The sequence below is a fragment of the Rhinatrema bivittatum genome, chromosome 1 (genome assembly GCF_901001135.1).
Source record: "Rhinatrema bivittatum chromosome 1, aRhiBiv1.1, whole genome shotgun sequence".
In the NCBI taxonomy this organism is placed as follows: domain Eukaryota; kingdom Metazoa; phylum Chordata; class Amphibia; order Gymnophiona; family Rhinatrematidae; genus Rhinatrema; species Rhinatrema bivittatum.
The window spans coordinates 564,227,070-564,246,129 of record NC_042615.1 but is presented as its reverse complement, the minus strand read 5'-3'; the positions used below and the strand labels follow the sequence as shown (position 1 = coordinate 564,246,129).

The window sequence follows — 19,060 nt, the reverse complement described above, 5'->3', positions numbered from 1 at the left end:
GGGGCCTGATGGGATTCATCCAAGGATATTGAGGGAGCTCAGAGATGTTCTGGCGGGTCCGCTGTGTGACCTGTTCAATAGATCCCTAGAAACGGGAGTGGTGCCGAGAGACTGGAGAAGAGCGGTGGTGGTCCCGCTTCACAAGAGTGGGAACAGGGAGGAGGCTGGCAACTACAGGCCGGTTAGCCTCACTTCGGTGGTGGGAAAAGTAATGAAGTCTCTGCTGAAAGAGAGAATAGTGAACTATCTACAGTCCGGAGAATTGATGGACCAGAGGCAACATGGATTCACCAGGGGAAGATCCTGTCAGACAAATCTGATTGACTTTTTTGACTGGGTAACCAAGGAATTGGACCAAGGAAGAGCGCTCGATGTCATATACTTGGATTTCAGCAAAGCTTTTGATACGGTTCCGCACAGGAGACTGGTGAATAAAACGAGAAGCTTGGGAGTGAGTGACAATGTGGTGACCTGGATTGCAAATTGGTTGACGGACAGAAGACAATGTGTGATGGTAAACGGAACCTTCTCGGAAGAGAGAGCGGTTTTAAGTGGTGTACCGCAAGGATCGGTGTTGGGACCGGTCCTGTTCAATATCTTTGTGAGCGACATTGCGGACGGGATAGAAGGTAAGGTTTGTCTTTTTGCGGATGACACTAAGATCTGCAACAGAGTGGACACGCCGGAAGGAGTGGAGAGAATGAGACGGGATCTAAGGAAACTGGAAGAGTGGTCGAAGATATGGCAGCTGAGATTCAATGCCAAGAAGTGCAAAGTCATGCATATGGGGAGCGGAAATCCGAATGAACTGTATTCGATGGGGGGGGGAAAGGCTGACGTGCACGGAGCAGGAGAGGGACCTTGGGGTGATAGTGTCTAATGATATGAAGTCTGCGAAACAATGCGACAAGGCGATAGCAAAAGCCAGAAGAATGCTGGGCTGCATAGAGAGAGGAATATCGAGTAAGAAAAGGGAAGTGATTATTCCCTTGTACAGGTCCTTGGTGAGGCCTCACCTGGAGTACTGTGTTCAGTTCTGGAGACCGTATCTACAAAAAGACAAAGACAAGATGGAAGCGGTACAGAGAAGGGCGACCAGGAAGGTGGAGGATCTTCATCGCATGACGTACGAGGAGAGATTGAAGAATCTAAATATGTACACCCTGGAGGAAAGGAGGAGCAGAGGTGATATGATACAGACTTTCAGATACTTGAAAGGTTTTAATGATCCAAAGGCAACGACAAACCTTTACCATAAGAAAAAAATCAGCAGAACCAGGGGTCACGATTTGAAGCTCCAGGGAGGAAGATTCAGAACCAATGTCAGGAAGTATTTCTTCACGGAGAGGGTGGTGGATGCCTGGAATGCCCTTCCGGAGGAAGTGGTGAAGACCAGAACTGTGAAGGACTTCAAAGGGGCGTGGGATAAACACTGTGGATCCATAAAGTCAAGAGGCTGCCAATGAAGAGTGGGTGACTCGCCAGAATGATGGCTACTGCCTGGAGACAATACCCTTAGTCAATAAACATACACATGGTTACTGTGACTCCAACATCACTCTAAGATTCAACAGCAAGAGGAAATGTGGAAAAAAGGATTTGCACTCACAAAGACGGGAGTAGCTGGCTTGTTACGGCGGTTACTACCCCAAACCAAATATCCAAATTACTACCTCCACCTTCCTCTATTCCTGATGCCTTTCAACTAGCTTGATCACTCCATTCTTATACTTCACTTTCAATGCATATCCAGCATAGTTCTCTGCTTCAACAGCAGGGGAAAAGAAAAACTGTTACTTCACACATCCAGCAGAGCTCTCTGCTTAAACGGCAGGGGAGAAGAAAAAAGGGTTCGCACTCACAAAGCGGGGAGTAGCTGGCTTGTTACGGCGGTTACTACCCCAAACCAAATGTACCTGATACTTCACTCTCGACGCATATCCAGCATGGCTCTCTACTTCAACGGCATGGGAGAAAGACTGATACATCACGAATTTCCAGCATAGCTCTCTGCTTCAACGGCAGGGGAAAAGAAAAACTGATACTTCACGCATATCCAGCATAACTTCAACGGCAGGGGAGAAGAAAAAAGGGTTCGCACTCACAAAGCGGGGAGTAGCTGGCTTGTCACGGCGGTTACTACCCCAAACCAAATGTGCCTGATACTTCACTTTCGATGCATATCCAGCATAGCTCTCTGCTTCAACGGCAGGGGAGAAGAAAAAAACTGATACCTCACGCATATCCAGCATAGCTCCCTGCTTCAACGGCTGGGGAGAAGATAAACAACCAATAAGGGCTGTATAACATAATCTGGGTAAAAACAAATAAGCATGGGTGTAGCTTGCTTATTGCGGCGGTTACTACTCCTACTACCTCTAACTAATCAAGCTAGATATTTCACTTGGATGCAGCTCCTCCACCGCTCTCTACATTAATGGCGGGGGTGGAAGGGAATTAGAACCAAGAGCTAAGAGAAACAGATAAGTATGGGAGAAGAAAAGAGGGAAGCTTGCTGGGCAGACTGGATGGGCCATTTGGTCTTCTTCTGCCGTCATTTCTATGTTTCTATATGTTTCTATATGTTTCTATATGTTTCTATATACAGCAGAATTAGAAAACATACAGAGGAGGGCAACCACATTGAAAAGGGGATGGAACAATGCCTCTATAAGGAAAGACTAAAGAGGTTAGGACTCTTCAGCTTGGAGAAGAAACAGCTGAGAGGATATATGATAGAGGTCAATAAAATATGGAACAGGTAAATACAAATCAGCTTTTTACTCTTTACAAAAAGTATAAAGACTATGGAGCATTCAGAGAGATTACTAGGTGTTATAATTAAGACAAATAGGATAAAATATATGTTTTACTCAACACATAATTAAACTCTTGAATTTGTTACTGAAGGATGTGATGAAAGCTAGTAGTGTAGTAAGATTTTTTAAAAAGGTTTGGACAAGTTCCTGGAAGAAAAGTCCATAAGCCATTTAAAGTGGACTTGGGGAAATCCACTGCTTATCCCTGGAATTTTGTGAGGTGGATTGAGCACTGTTGGAAACGGGATACTGGGCTTGATGGCTCTTTGGTCTGACCCAATATGGCAAATCTTATGTTCTTCCTCATAAAGATAATCTCTTTCTTTTTGGTGACTACTTCATTAATGAACAGAATAAAATATAAAAACAAAAAATCATTATTGTAAATGTCCACACTCCCTTAAACACGTTACTTCAGTTACAAACTGTTCTATCCTATAAATCCCATCCCTCTCCCCTAAAATTTAGAAAAGGTTTTGGAAAGCCATTCCAAAACATCTACTCAACTAAGATTTAGTTTCAGGTTACATTGCCCCACCACTAGCCCATACCTTATGTTTTGACAGTGAAGGGCACCAACTCAAGGTCACATGGTGGCATCTGACAAATCACAATGCCCTTCTTTATCAACTATTTGATGTCGCCTCAGGCAGTAGTTTCCAACAGGGAATGAACCTCTGCGGGACCCCGGACAGAAGAGCGGGGGAGCCAGAAAGAAAAGACCCTAAGCTGCCCCCTCACGTTACGTCACAATTCGTAACCTAAGCAAGGAACGTGCGTTCAGCATCAAACGCCGCGGCAAACAGGGCTACAACCCCCCAAACCGGTAGCAAAACAGGGCCAGGAGAAGCTCAACATGGCACATGCCCGACCTCTCCGCCACCGCCCAGCCTGCATCCTTTGGCTGAAGCGGCTTTACTTACCAGGGTTAGAGCCGCCCGAGTAGGCTGCAGCTTTCTCTTGCTAACAGCCCGGACCGTCGCTCGTACCAACGAGGCAGACATTTTCCCCTGTTGCCCATGGACACAGTTGGACGACAGGCGAAAAGGTAGAAACGTGGTGACGTAACGAAACATGGTGGGGGCGCGGCCACGCCACCGCCACCGCCGCCGCCTCCGTTCAGGGGTTCAGCATGGCGGCAGAGGTGCCGCCCAGTTTCACCCGGCTTGCTCTCTACTATTGGCCAGTGGCAGGTGAGTGACAGTGAGATTACCGTCATTGCGTGGTTGCTATTGGAGCTCTTCTGCCTTCTTACTCCCCAGAGGCGCGCTGCGTGACGGGATGTGTTGGTGTAGGACAACACAAGCGCGCTCCCTCCCCCAGCTATTGCATAACAGGTTTAAAACGGGTGAAGGTTGCAAACAGAAGTGTCAACAACTGGCAAGCACAAGTTTAAATAGGATTTATAAAGACTTAGCAGTGCTATATGCAGTTAAGAACTGGTGTTTTTTTTTTTTACCCAAGTTCAGGATAATGAACATAAAATGTTCACTGAGTAGATAAAGTTTGTACTTATTTATTCTTTGGATTATCTGGCTTTGCGAATGAGAAATTCACCCATAAAAACATAAAATCGCCATACTGGGTCAGACCAAAGGCATGTTTCCAATAATGGCCAATCCAGGTTACAAATGCCTAGCAGGATCCCAAGAGGTAAATGCTTATCCCAAGGATTAGCAGTGGATGTCTGTAACTCCACTTTAATAATGGTTTATGGACTTTTCCTCCAGGAGCTTTGTCGAAACCTTTCTTAAACATAATTACACAAATAGCTTTCTCCACATCCTCTGACAACTAATTCCAGAACTTAATTATGCACTGAGTAAAAACATATTTTCTCTTACTAATTTTAAATATATCACTTAGTAACTTCATTGTGTGTCCCCTGGTCTTTGTACTTTTTGAAAGAGTAAACAACCAATTAACATTTACTGTTCCATTCCACTTACTATTTTATAGACCTCTATCATATCTCCTCTCAGTCATCTCTTCTCCAAGCTGAAGAGTACTAATATGTTTAGCCTTTCCTCATAGGGGAATTGTTCCATTTCCTTTATCATTTTGGTTGTCCTTCTCTGTACCTTTTCTAATTCTGTTATATCTTTTTTGAGATTTGGTGACCAAAACTGCACACAATACTCAAGATGAAGTCGCACCATGGAGTGATACAGAGGCATTATGATATCGTCTGTTTAATTCTCAATTCCTTTTGTAACCGTCTCTTTTTAGTCAGTAAGGAGGTCCAGACAACTGATCCGTAAAGATAGACTTTTATTGCCAGCAAGATGCAGCTAAGACAAAGGCTCAGTACAACTGCATGCCCCTCCCCTCCAGGAGCAGACTCTTATGCACTTTACAGTTCTTATCTTTTACACATGCGTTCTAAGCATTGCTGAGCGAGCATATTCCGGCTGAAGGGGCTACTGACCCCCTCCCTAGACACCCTGGAACTTTCGTGAAACTTCTCCCATGTTCTGCAGGAGAGGCTGCTGGGACTTGCAGTTCTGGAAAGGAATTCGCGAGTCTGCAGTAATACAGCCCATCACATAATACATCCATTGTTCTAATCTAGGTTACAGCAGTGAAAGCTTATCAGAGAATAAGAACAGCGAAGCCAAAAAATGAAAATGTGCAATGTGCTGACAGAGAGTTTCTCAATGTCCTAATTACAGCTGTATTGCAGACTGTAAGTAAACCCGTCATGAAGCAGGGAATTCTGGTACATGAAGTCCTTTGTCAGGTTGAAGCGTTCAGACCCCTTCATTCCCCCCTTTGATACTTATCATTATTTATGAAAAGTATCACACCATCACAACGCAACTGTGGAGCTGAAAGAAACAGAAACAAGAAAAATTAGCAATTTGTGTTCTCAGGGGGCCCTAATTTCCCAAACAGTCCGATGGTTTCTTCACGGGTTTGAGACGGATGGGCCCTAATGGCTCCACCCCCCTTTGTAGCCCGAACTTGTCATGTATGGGAAGATGGCCCAGGATAAAACATGAGGATGGTTAAACAGGTTCTATAGGCTCAGAGGAATACATGTACAGTGACAGAAGCTGCGTGGCGGTTTTGCATTCAGCAATGTCCTTCATCACCTGACGAAGGCGGTTTGAGCAAGAAAGGAATAATTCAGGGTCCTAAAAAACAAAACAGAATTAAACTGGCTGGGATAACAAACAAGCTCTTAAATCCATCGATCATGGAAAACCAACCACGGAATCCATTGGTCCAGTCCCAAGCACTATTCCATTGCTGGACAGGGACGTGTGCCATCTTGACCATGCGATCAGTGATGTCTTGGATAACCTTGTTTTGGTCATCTACCTGTAAACAACAATTGGAGAGGTTAAATGTTCCACAAACCCTCCTTCCTGGGCCAGAGGATAATCTAAAACCAATCTATTCTGGTACACTGCAGTCATAATTTTGGTATTTTGTTTTGCCCAGAGTTTAAGAGCGAAAGCAGTCATTGGTGATGAGCTCCAGGACTGCCTGAAGCCTGATGATTCGATGCAATTAATACTGCTTGGAAGGGTTCCCGAGTTGCCCCTTTTTGCTGCTTCATCTGCTCTCTGATTTCCTTGACAATAGGGTTTGATTTCCTGGTGTGTGCTTTGCAATGCATTACAGCCACCTTGCGAGGTAGCCAAACTGCGTCTAGTAATTCACGTACTTCTGATGCATTGTTCAATTGTTTTCCCTCTATAATGCTCCATGCACTTGAATTGTAAGAAAGGCATATTTAGAGTCTGTATAGATATTTACAGTTTTCCTTCTGCCAACTGCAGTGCTCGAGTAAGGGCAATTAGTTCAGCTTTTTGTGCAGACGTTCCTGGGGGAAGAGGTTGAGCCTCAACAATGTCATCCTCGGAGACTACAGCATACCCAGCGACCCTGATTCCATTTATAACCTGGCTGCTTCAATCAGTGAATAAAGTCCATGCTCCTTGCCAGGGTTGGTTGCGTAAATCAGGTCGACTGGAATGTACTGTAGCCATAACTTCTTCACAATTATGGGTGACTGGATTGGGAGCTGCCAGTGGCTTTCCAGAGGCTCCGACTATAGAGATGTTCCTTGCAGTGGGCGTGGTTCTAGCAGTTGCCATAACTGATCGCTGCGCTCCAGTGTCCAGCAATCCTGTAAATGTCGTGGTTCCCACTTTGATTTCCACCAAAGGATCAAGGGGAAGATTCTCCTTATCTAGTCATGCTTCATTTTCTTCGCCGGATGTTTCACCCACGGTCATCTGCCATTCAGCTTCCTTTGGTTTGGACGGAGTGCATCCTTCCTGCTTCGTTTGCAGGAACTCCGGACACTCAGACTTTCAGTGTCCTTCTTTTCTACAAAATGTACATTGATTAATTCCTAACGTCATTCTTCCGCCTCCAAACGGTCCTCCTCTACTCGGTCTTCCTCTAGATGGCCCTCTAAAGGGCGATCTGCCTCTTCCTCCATGTCCAGGGTATCCTTGATAGTGCCTGGACAAATTCCCAAAATTAGTCTCTTCCAGAGCTGTGGCTAGCAAACTAACACTTTCTCTTAACTTTCGACCACTTTCCTTTTTGTCCTTCTTTTCTCCGTCCGGTTCTCGGTTTACATAGACCTTATCTGCCATTGCTTTTAGTTGGCTGATAATCATTCCCTCGAATCCTTCTGCTTTCTGTAATTTCCGGCGAATGTCCGGACAGGATTGTCTGACAAAGTTCATCACTAAGATGAGGTGATTCTTGGAATCTTCTGGATCAAATGGACTGTATCGTCGGTAGGCGTCCATCAACCGCTCCAGAAAATCTCCGGGGGACTCATCCTTTTTCTGTATCACATCCTGGATCTTCCCCATGTTTACGACTTTCTTTTTTCCCTTCTTCAATGCTTCAAGAAATGCTTTTTGATAAGCAGCAATACGCTCGCGCCCTACTGAGGTCTGGTAATTCCAGGCTGGATCTACACGTGGGGCGAACTCCCTTACTGCCTCTTCGGGATCACCGTCTGCCCCAGTTCCCTGCCGAGCTGACTCTTCTAGATTCAATTGTATTTGTCCAAACGTTAGCTTAACAGCTTCGGGTATCAGTAAGCATGCAGCAGCAATGCTTCGAAGGCAACCAGGCCATCCTTTTGCAACATTGTCCATTCCTTTTGACAGATATGCAACAGGTCGTTCCCATGATCCTAAACTTTGAGTCAATACCCCAATGGCCATGCCTTTTTTCTCGTCGACGAATAGATGGAATGGTTTCATCACATCTGGCAATCCTAAAGCAGGTGGTTCAATTAAGGCTTCTTTTAGTCGACGTAAGCTTGCCAGCTCGTTTCCTTCCCACTGGAAGGGTTGAGATTCTGCCTCTTTACCCCGCAGTTTGTCGTACAGGGGTTGGGCAATAACTGCATAGTTAGCAATCCACAGCCTACAGTATCCTGCAGCTCCAAGGAACACCCGGAGCTCTTTCTTGCAAGTGGGTACAGGTTGATCTCTTATAGAACTGGTGCGAGAAATCCCCAGACATCGGGTTCCTCCACGTATTTGGAAGCCTAAATACTCTACTTCCAATTCACAGATTTGCGCTTTCTTTTTACTTGCACGATACCCTTTTGAGTACAACGTCTTTAGCAGCTGAAGAGTGGATACCGCACATTCGAGGTACGTCTCTCGAAACAACAGAAGGTCATCCACGTATTGTATGACTGGCCCATACTTTACTTGATACATCTTTAAGTCTTTTGCCAGTTGCTCACCGAACAGCGTAGGTGAGTGCCTAAACCCTTGAGGCAACCGAGTCCATGTGTACTGCTGCTTTACTCCAGTATCTGCATCTTCCCATGTGAAAGCAAAAATCTTCTGACATTCCTCCGCCACCGGGACGGAGAAGAAGGCATCTTTGAGATCAATGACACTGTACCACTTTGATGCAGGAGAGACTTGAGCCAAGATTGAATACGGATTTGGGACGAGGGCTACTAGATCTGCTACTTGACTATTCACTTTTCTTAAGTCTTGTACTGGTCGATAGTCATTAGATCCAGGCTTCTTTACTGGCAACAAAGGGGTGTTCCAAGCAGATCGGATTCGCCGAAGAATGCCCAAATCATACAGTCTTTGCAGGTGTATCTGGATTCCTTGTCTGGCCATATATGGAATGGGGTATTGAGGTTGATTAATCACCTGTGCATTCTGTTTCATCTCTATCCATATGGGGGTAGCGTCGATAGCTATTCCTCCCGGGTTCTGTTCGAACCATACTTGGGGTACACTATCCATCAGTTGTCTTCGTTTTTGTTGAGGGGGGTGTTGTTTTCATATCGATGTTCGATGGTTCGTTCGACTATGGGAAGATGTAGTCTCCATTCTTCTTGGAGGGGACAGATGAGTATCACTGGATGGTCCCCGAAGGAGGCTTTAACTTCCCCTGTTGGTTGAAATCTCAATGTGGTCTGAGGCTTACACAGCAGGTTCCATCCGATAAGGGATACCATGGTCCCGCCTACTTGTATAGTTCATTCTTTCTGCAGAGGGGCAGTGAGTACCTAACCTGAGGCACCCACTATAGAAACAGTCTCTTTCGTCGGGGGGGCCGATTGGTGCAGTCATGACAGATCGTTGGCCTCTGAGTCCAACAGGCCCCTGATTTTTGTTGTGTTACCTCGTGGATCTCCACCAGAGGGTCAGTGGGGATTCTTCCCTCCCAGTCTCTTCAGGCTGTATGCTCCTTGTCGCCTCCCCCGCCATCTGCCAGTGGGGGTTGTCCGATCTCCTTCCTCCTCGGCCCCTTTGTCTCGGTGCAGGTCCATTTTTGTCGTTAGTATTCACTGCAGGGCTCCCGTATTTCTTTTGCCATTCTTCACAGTCTCTCTTCCAATGGCCTTCATTTTTGCAGTACGCACACTGATTCTTTCCCAAAGGGGGTCTTGTTCCCCCTCCTCTTCGCGGTCTGCCATTGTCTTGGCTCCTTCCCGTCCGCGTGTCCTCGAGAGCGGCGGCTAACAGTCACTTTCTCCTTCATGTCTCTACTTGCTTCTCTCTTTTCTCTTCCACTTCTCTATTTCCACATACCTGGTCTGCTATAGCTTTTAACTGGCTGAGGCTCATGCCCTCAAAGCCTTCGGCCTTCTGCAGCTTCTTTCGGATGTCGGGTCTCTATTATTAAGTTCCTGGTTGCAGGGACGGGCCCTTTTCTTCTCTTCCTGATCCCTGTTCCCATACATCTCAAAATACGATGAAAAGATCACAGTCCATCTGGAAATTGAATAGGTGACCTGCGCCTGGAGGCAAATCAGTTCTGACGAGGCTGAGAAGCTGCAAAACATTGCTTCCTTCATACTTGTAAGTTTGGCATTGGGTTAATTCAATAAAGTCAACCTGGATCTGCAGGCAAGGATCCAGGGGGGGCGCTTTAGGTGTGCAGGAGTGATGATCAAACCCTTGGAAGCCTTGTATCAATTACATTGCAAACACTAAGAACATATGGTAATAGCCAGAGCTCAGCCCCCACCAGTGGTCAAAGAACATAATTGCAATATATATATATATATATATATATATATGTGTGTGTGTGGGGGCTACTACTTTATCATTTGGGCCGACTCATATTTGCTCTTGTTCCTAATCTTGCATAGTGGCCCTTTCTCTTGCCCACAACTTCCAATAATCCTTATCTTGCGCCTGCCACTGAATCAAAATTTTTAATATTAAGTCTTTGTTTTCTCCGTTTTTTTTTTTTTTTTTTTTTTTACAAACGGCATCCTGTAATTCCCACAGTCAGCGCTGCACATGCTTGGCTGTCTTATCTTGCCAGTTCCTTAAAACAGGGAGTAGCTCTGCATATTTAACTACTGCTAGCCAAAGAAGCAACAAGAAAAACTTTAACAAAGAACCCATTCTTAATCATTTCTCTAAATTTCCCAGAGACAGCTTCAAAATAAACTGCGTCAGCAAAAGGGAGTTCATACTTTATCATGCGTTCCAATGTAACTTTTAAATAACAGATAATATATAGGAGACAAGCATTGAAACGCACAGCCATATTGAATGCACTACGCACTGGCTCAACGTCTTTTTTTTTTTTTTTTTCCTCTGGCTCGATTCCCTCCTCTCTCCTGTAATTATCTCTGCCGTTAACCCTTAACTGCCATCAAGTTCTAAACTTCAACACCAGTAAATGCATTCTCCAGCAATCAAATCAGTATTTTAACTTAACACTGTACATTAATTTGTTGTATAGTAGTCTTGTGCAGCATCTGTAAACCAAAATCTCTTCTTATTAGGGTTTAAAACAATTAAAAACAAAAAATCCCTGGTACATGTGCTTGCAATTCACAGATAGCAGTTACATACATTACAATCCTTAATTAATAATGGGGACTTCCAGTTCCCCATTTTGTGCGCCTGAGCCACCATTACGAGGGCGGCTCCCTCCACTAACTTCTTTGCCCACGACGGAGGATTCTCAATAACTGCAATCCAAGCAGTTATGTACGGTATATCCTCAGGGCAACCCGGATTCCCTTCTTCACTAACTATTTTCTGGACCCTCGTGGCCGTTTGGAAATCGAAAGTTCCTACCGGAGGCCAATTTACACACAAACTGGGCCACCTATGGGTGCATCGTTGAATCATTCCGGGTTTAGTACATTTATGTCTATCGAACACTTCCCTATAGTGTTCCGTCATGACTTTTAATGGAGTCGAACCGCCCCCTCCCATCAGGATAGAATTCACAGACAGAGGAGGGAAGGGAAGACAGATAGGTAAGGGGTCCGTACCCGTCAGACACAAAAGGGTCACAATCGCCCCGACTAGGACGCGGTCAGCCCGGCCTAGAACTGCGAGGCCATTCACTCTCTTTCACACAACAAGAAACCTATTCCCACTATCGTACGCGTTACTTCTTTTTCCTCTTTTTATGCGCGTGGCTTTCGGAATGCAATTCCTACCAAACCACCGCTTGGGGTGTGATCAAAGCCCCCTCGGTCCCCTCACGGATGGACCGGTTATTTGCTACTCTTTTAGCTATTCTTCACTTTTCCCATCATTCCCATAATACTCGCCTGCAGGGTTCTTCCGAACGTCATGAAAGCCTTCTTCCCGGATCACCAGCCCAAAGGTCTCAGAGGATCTCCGTGGAATGACCCCCTCAGATACCTGATCACTGAACTCAGCGGTGGCCACTCACCAAGCAAGTCTGGGGGATCACTCCGCCACAAAATCCCCTGGACCAACTGGGGGGCTAAAATAGCGTCCCTGGTACCTCCTGGCTGGCTCGCCAAATGTAACCGTCTCTTTTTAGTCAGTAAGGAGGTCCAGACAACTGATCCGTAAAGATAGACTTTTATTGCCAGCAAGATGCAGCTAAGACAAAGGCTCAGTACAACTGCATGCCCCTCCCCTCCAGGAGCAGACTCTTATGCACTTTACAGTTCTTATCTTTTACACATGCGTTCTAAGCATTGCTGAGCGAGCATATTCCGGCTGAAGGGGCTACTGACCCCCTCCCTAGACACCCTGGAACTTTCGTGAAACTTCTCCCATGTTCTGCAGGAGAGGCTGCTGGGACTTGCAGTTCTGGAAAGGAATTCGCGAGTCTGCAGTAATACAGCCCATCACATAATACATCCATTGTTCTAATCTAGGTTACAGCAGTGAAAGCTTATCAGAGAATAAGAACAGCGAAGCCAAAAAATGAAAATGTGCAATGTGCTGACAGAGAGTTTCTCAATGTCCTAATTACAGCTGTATTGCAGACTGTAAGTAAACCCGTCATGAAGCAGGGAATTCTGGTACATGAAGTCCTTTGTCAGGTTGAAGCGTTCAGACCCCTTCACTTTCCTAATAATTCTTAACATTCTATTTGCTTTCTTGGCTACTGCTACACACTGAGCAGAAGATTTATTTTATTTATTTATTTATAGATTCTTTTATACCGTGGTACGTATAGTTATACATCACTTCGGTGTACAGTGAAACAGTAAATTAGCAACAGGCTTTACATATAACAGTATAAATATTAGAACATTTAACAGCGACAGGCTTTACAGAAATAACGGGTTTCAAAGGTAATATGCTACCTTCATTAAATATATTAACCATAAAATATTCATATTCAAGAATTACGTAGGAGTAAATTAACTGTCAACGGCAAAATCCAAGATATTTCAAGATATTATCAAAAATGAGGCCAAGATCCTTTTCCTGAATGGTGACTCCTAATCTGGAACTTTGCATTATGTAGCTATAATTTGGGTTATTCCTCCCTAACAGGTCAATTTTAAGTGTTACATGGGCAAAAACAGCCACATATGCATGTAGGTGCACTGCTCGTGAGGCGCACGTATTTTAAAAACAGTAAATTACGCACGTATATACGCGTGTTCACATAATATGCGCTTACAAAAGAGGCATAAAAGGGGCAGGAAAGGAGCATGGTCTGGGCATGACCGTACATATGCACGCATAACGGTGCATTTTAAATCTGACTTTCACACTGACATGCATGCAATTACGCACGCAAACTTGCTGCTGGGGGTTTACACGTACGGCGCCCAAGAGACTTTCAATTAACCTCTTGTTTGTCAGGCCACCTTCTGTCGCCAAGCGGAAGCAGGAACTGCCAGTGGGAGGGGATGTTGGACTTCCAATGCCGACTGTGACCCATTGGGGGTGGTTTAGAGGGGGAGCAGTCGTGACATCTTTAGAGGGGTTAGAGACAGGAAGACACTTTCCTAGCCAAATTACTCTAATCACTGCATGGGTACTCGTGGCTTTAATTCACAGAAGAGAGCGAGGAAAGAAGGAGGAGGTATCCCGCACACAGAGTCTATAGGACACGGACTCAGTTTTTAGATCTGTCAGAGGAGGAAGCCATGCGTAGGCTCAGGCTTAATAAGGAAACCATACAGTATCTATGCCAGCAGTTACAGGAAGACTTTGAACCCACCACCTAGAGGGGCCATGCCCTGCCAGCACATCTCAAGATTACCACTGCCCTAGCCTTTTTTGCTACCGGTACCTTCCAAACTCCTCTGGAGGTCACGGCTGGCGTCTTCCACATCCATGTGCATTGACCAGGTGCTTGCCATCTTGCTAAAGAGAACACGCCAGTATATTTCCTTCCCTTAGAGCAGACAGCATCAAGAACAAATCATGCAGGATTTCTATCAGGTGGCACACTTTCTGTGTGTCCTGGGGAAATCGATTGCACACATATCCTTATAACGGCGCCAGGGGGAGATGAGACCGCCTACCGCAAGCGCAAGGGATTCCGGTTCCTCAATATGCAGGTGGTCTGTGATGTTAAGGGACTCATCCTGGACGTCGTTCCCAAGTTTCCTGGATCCACTCACAATGCTTACATTCTCTCATAGTCTGGAATTCATGACCACTTCCAGGAAGGACACATCATGGGGGACTGGCTACTAGATAAGAAGCAATCCATTGATATTAACATAATCTCAGCCAGACTCCTCTGTGGGTGTCCCACATCTCTATGTGGGCTGCACATCCTGGAGGAGAGCTCCGACCTAGCCTAAACTCCTAATGTACAGTATGAGCAGAATTCATATGTAACAGCTTTCTGTGGTTCTCTCTTGCAGGTGATAGAGGCTATCCTCTAAAAGACCTGGCTTATGAACCCCGTGGCCACCCGACAGAGTACATCAGAGGTGCAATTCAACAGGGCCAAATGGATGGCTAGATCAGTCATAGAGAGAGCCTTTGAGTTACTTAAAACTTGTTTCCACTGTTTAGACGGGGGATGTCTCCTCTACAGCCCACCTAAAGTATGTCAGATATTCCTAGCCTGCGGTGTGCTACATAACTTGGCCAAAACCAAATGTATGCCTCCTCCAGAGGGACTAAAGAACAGAGATGAGGAGGAAGAGGAGGAGGAACAAGAGCTTAGTCAGGAGGAATTGCAAGTGATCATTGCCACAGTCAAATACAGGCTATAGAGGAAAGGAACACAGATAAAAAGATATTTTCGTACGTGAAAGTGCTTTATTTATGGAAATATGTGGTCAAAAGTAAAAGTGCTGGCATAATGCTCAGTGTGTCTTGTGTTGCTGCTTTCCAGGTCTTGGACTATTTGGGGGGGGGGGGGGGGCAGTGTCTTGTGCTACACCTCAGTGCTGGGCCTCCTCAGGCAGGTGGGTTTGGCTGCTTGTGGAGGTCCTGCTGGTGGTGCAGGTGTTGTCTGGGACTGACAAGGCAGCAATCTGGTCAGCAACTCCCTCCAGCAAGTAGTCTGCACTGCCAGTTCTTGCGGGATGCCCCTCAGCTTATCCCTTAGGCCCCCTCCCTCTCTTTCTATGATGTCCTGCAGGCTCTGGAGTTGGGGCCATAGTGCAGCCAACTCCTCGACTATGCAAGCATTTAGCTCGATGAGGAGGTGCTCAGTAGGCCTGGCCTCCACCTGGGTGGGTTCTGCATCCCCCTTCTCCTCTTCAGAGGTATCCAGGCCAGCTTGCTGCTCCTTCTCGCCTAGCTCCTCCTCCATCCCATCCTGCAGCTCTTCAGGTGGATTGGCACAGGGTGTGGCTGCTCTTCCCCCATGGACGGGCCAAGAGCTACCTCTACCTCCTCCTCTGAGGACGATATCGCAGGCAGCTGCCATATGCAGCACCATGGTCTTTGAACTCCACTTGGCCTTGGCTGTGTGTCATAGTAGTTCCCTGTAAAAGTAAACATGGTACATGTTGAAGTTTCACATCATTGGTCTGTAATTGTCTAATGAATGTCTATGTTCACAATCCATGCAGGTCCTCTATTTCCATTTCTGACTCTCCTGAAATTCTCGTTAAAATAATAAAAGTGTACCCTTTCCAAACATATAATTTCTGTTATTATAGGCTTTTACTCAGCCTGTCTAGCAGCTGATGTCACACATTATCTGCATACAGTCTAGAAAATGGTTGTTTATTGCCTCTAGGTCTGGTTCTATAACATTTAGGTTATATGGAGGAAAAGCAAAGCTGGCAAAGAAGATTTCATTTCGTAGGGTGTGGAGGCGAGAAGACAGTATACAGAACTAGGTCATGTTTAAATACAAACCTTATCTATGTATCAGTATCATACAAAAAAGGTATGCCCTCTATATCCAGACCACAGGTCCAACTGTAATATCATGGCACTTACAGCATACACGTAGCTTTTAGAGGACTGCCCTACTCTCCAGACCAGAGGCTCTGGAGCCAAGGCTGGATATATGCTTTTCTCTGTGGCCACTGGTGGCCTACACCATAATAGTAGAAGGACCAGAAATGACCACACTAGTTATATACCATGTTGCTCTTATGGTATAATTCCACCCTCTAACCCTCCTTTTAAATCCACCATTTTTTGGACCCTCTGTTTCCCCTTCCCTTTCATCCCAGCGTCCTCCCTCTGCTTATCCTCCCATTGCACTCTAGCCCAATTTCATTCGATGCATTCATCTGTTAGTTAATTTTTTTAATGTTAATTTTCATTGGCCTTTTGCAAGGCATCTGTATAAGATGAATACTTCAATTACCATGTTATTTTAATGTTCTTATATGTTCTTTGTTATATGTAATGCTCTCAAGCAAGTTTAATTGTTCAATGTAAACCGATTTGATTTGCATCCAATGCAAGAAGATCGCTATATAAAAAAACCCCCCAAAAATAAATAAATAAATAAATAGATGCACTAGCACTAGGTATCTTATATACATCACTCACTGTGCTGCTTCTCAGGTTGTGAGGTGCCTAGGTTTCCCACCCCTCTCATAGATGCCTGAGAGATGGTGGAGAGTAACATCCGCTCTGTGGCGGTGAACATCACCTGGGAGTCTGCACCCTCTGCCTCCTGCCATGCCAGCTTCCTTTTTACCAGAAGTCTCAGGTCTCGCCATTTGTGGCACAGCTCCCTGACACTCCTGTTGTGGAAAACAGAATTCATTTTTTGCCTGATCTTCTTCCAGATTTTCTTCCTGCTAATCCATGACAATCTCAGGGCATCTGAAAATCAAAAGGCCCAGGTATGGAAAGCGGGAATATTTATAAAATCCTTATAATTTTTAATTATTGGCTGTTATTTGATGTATCTGTTTTGAATATTTTTTAGTGCTTGGAAAATGTTTGTATGAGTTTTTATTTATTGGATATTATTCTATTCATTAGCGGCCAGATTTTAAAAGGGTTACGTGCATAAGTTATGCGCGTAACCCTTTTAAAAGCCCCCTGCGCGCGCCGAACCTATTTTGCATAGGCTCGGTGGCGCGTGCAAGCCCCGGGACACGCGTAAGTCCCGGGGCTTCGCAAGGGGGCGTGTCGGGGGCGTGCCGGGTAGGCGGCGTGATTTTCAGGGAGTGTCGGGGCGTGGCACAGGCCCTGGGGCGTGGTCGACACCTCCGGACCAGCTCCCAGGTCGGGTGATGGCGTGCCAGCAGCCGCTGGCGCGCGCAAAGTTACATCTGCCTCCAGCCGGCGTAACTTTGCCAACAAAGGTAGGGGGAAGGGTTAGATAGGGCCGGGGGGGGGGGGGGGGGGTGGGTTAGGTAGGGGAAGGGAAGGTGCGGGGGGTAGAAGGAAAGTTCCCTCCGAGGCTGCTCCGATTTCAGAGCGGCCTCGGAGGGAACGGGCAGCACGCACAGGGCTCGGCGCGCGCAAGTTGCACAAATGTGCAACCCCTTGCTCGCGCCGACCCCGGATTTTATAAGATACGCGCGGCTACGTGCGTATCTTATAAAATCCGGCGTACTTTTGTTCGCGCCTGGTGCGCGAACAAAAGTACGCATGCGCATAGATTTAGAAAATCTACCCCTAGCTGTTTTGAATTATACTTTTTATTGTTTTGGTTTTACTAGTTTTGATAACATTTATATTTCTTTATTTTATTGTTTTATGAGGAATAGTAATGCTGCTTTTTTCCCATTGCTGCACTGCATATAGAATTTGGCTTGTTGCAATTTCCAGGTCAGTTTTTGCCTGCACATTGCTATTTATATTTTATGGTCTCTTTATTCCTTTTTTAAAGGTCTGTCTATGTCCTGCGTGTGTGAATGAAGTGAGGTATTAAATAGAGTGCAGTTTCTTTGGAAGGATTTATAGCAGCTTGGCTTATTCTGTTTTCATAATATGAGGTGTATTTGTGTTTTAGGGCCTAGTGTAATATTTGCAGTGTTGCCTTTTCATAGGTAGGGTTGTTGCTGTTTGAATGTTCAGCTTGGAGAAGAGACGGCTGACGGGGGATATGATAGAGGTCTTTAAGATCATGAGAGATCTTGAATGAGTAGATGTGAATTGGTTATTTACACTTTCGAATAATAGAAGGACTAGGGGGCATTCCATGAAGTTAGCAAGTAGCACATTTAAGAGTAATCGGAGAAAATTCTTTTTCACTCAACGCACAATAAAGCTCTGGAATTTGTTGCCACAGGATGTGGTTAGTGTAGCTGGGCTCAAAAAAGGTTTGGATAAGTTCTTGGAGGAAAAGTCCATAACTGCTATTAATCAAATTTACCTAGGAAATAGCCACTGCTATTAATTGCATCAGTAGTATGGGATCTTAGTGTTTGGGTAATTGCCAGGTTCTTGTGGCCTGGTTTGGCCTCTGTTGGCCAAACCAGGCCACAAGCTTGATGGACCCTTGGTCTGACCCAGCATGGCAATTTCTTATGTTCTTAGTGCTATTTCAATACAGAAAGTTTATTGTATTGTAATTCTGTTTTCTCCTGGCTTTCTGAGGGCCAAGCCCATGCCCATGGTGTTTTACAGAAGGCCTAATGCAATATGGGTTTGAAGTGTCTGTTTTGCTTTTTTCCAGGGTTTTCTGGTTGGCACTATAGCATTGCATGTGATATTTTCCTCAGAAGACTATACTTTGAATATCCTTTTTCACATAAAATCTGTTATTATAAATGCATAATAGTGTTTAGGGAGGGCATGTCAAGGCACAAGCCTGTAAGATTTGCCTGGGGTACCTAATACCCATGCACCGGCCTTTGCTATTGCTGTGCAAACATTTAACAGAGTCTCCCTACTCTAGTGTCATGTATTCTGTAATGGGTGAGGGTGCAATTTTTCACTTGGCCATGGGTGCTAAATTGCCTAGCTATGGCTCTGCCCAACACACATTACAATAGGCTTAATGCCATATGATTCAACAGACTTTTTTACTTTTTTGCAGGGTTTTCTATAAATATAATATATATGTTAAGTGATATTTTTACCTCAAAATACTGTATTTTGAATATCCTTTTTCATCTAAAATCTGTTATAAATGAATAATTT

The 19,060-nt window shown here is 45.2% G+C and overlaps 1 protein-coding gene across 1 annotated transcript in view; it reads right to left on the bottom strand.

The window, feature by feature from the left end:
- ISCA1 (iron-sulfur cluster assembly 1) overlaps positions 1-3,970 on the bottom strand; it is a 55,426-nt gene extending 51,456 nt beyond the window's left edge. The window contains exon 1 of the mRNA XM_029617164.1: positions 3,743-3,970. Within this exon, the coding sequence (XP_029473024.1) occupies positions 3,743-3,895 (153 nt within the window). The 5' untranslated portion in view covers positions 3,896-3,970. The remainder of the gene's footprint in view (positions 1-3,742) is intronic.
- Between the last annotated feature and the right edge of the window lie 15,090 nt (positions 3,971-19,060).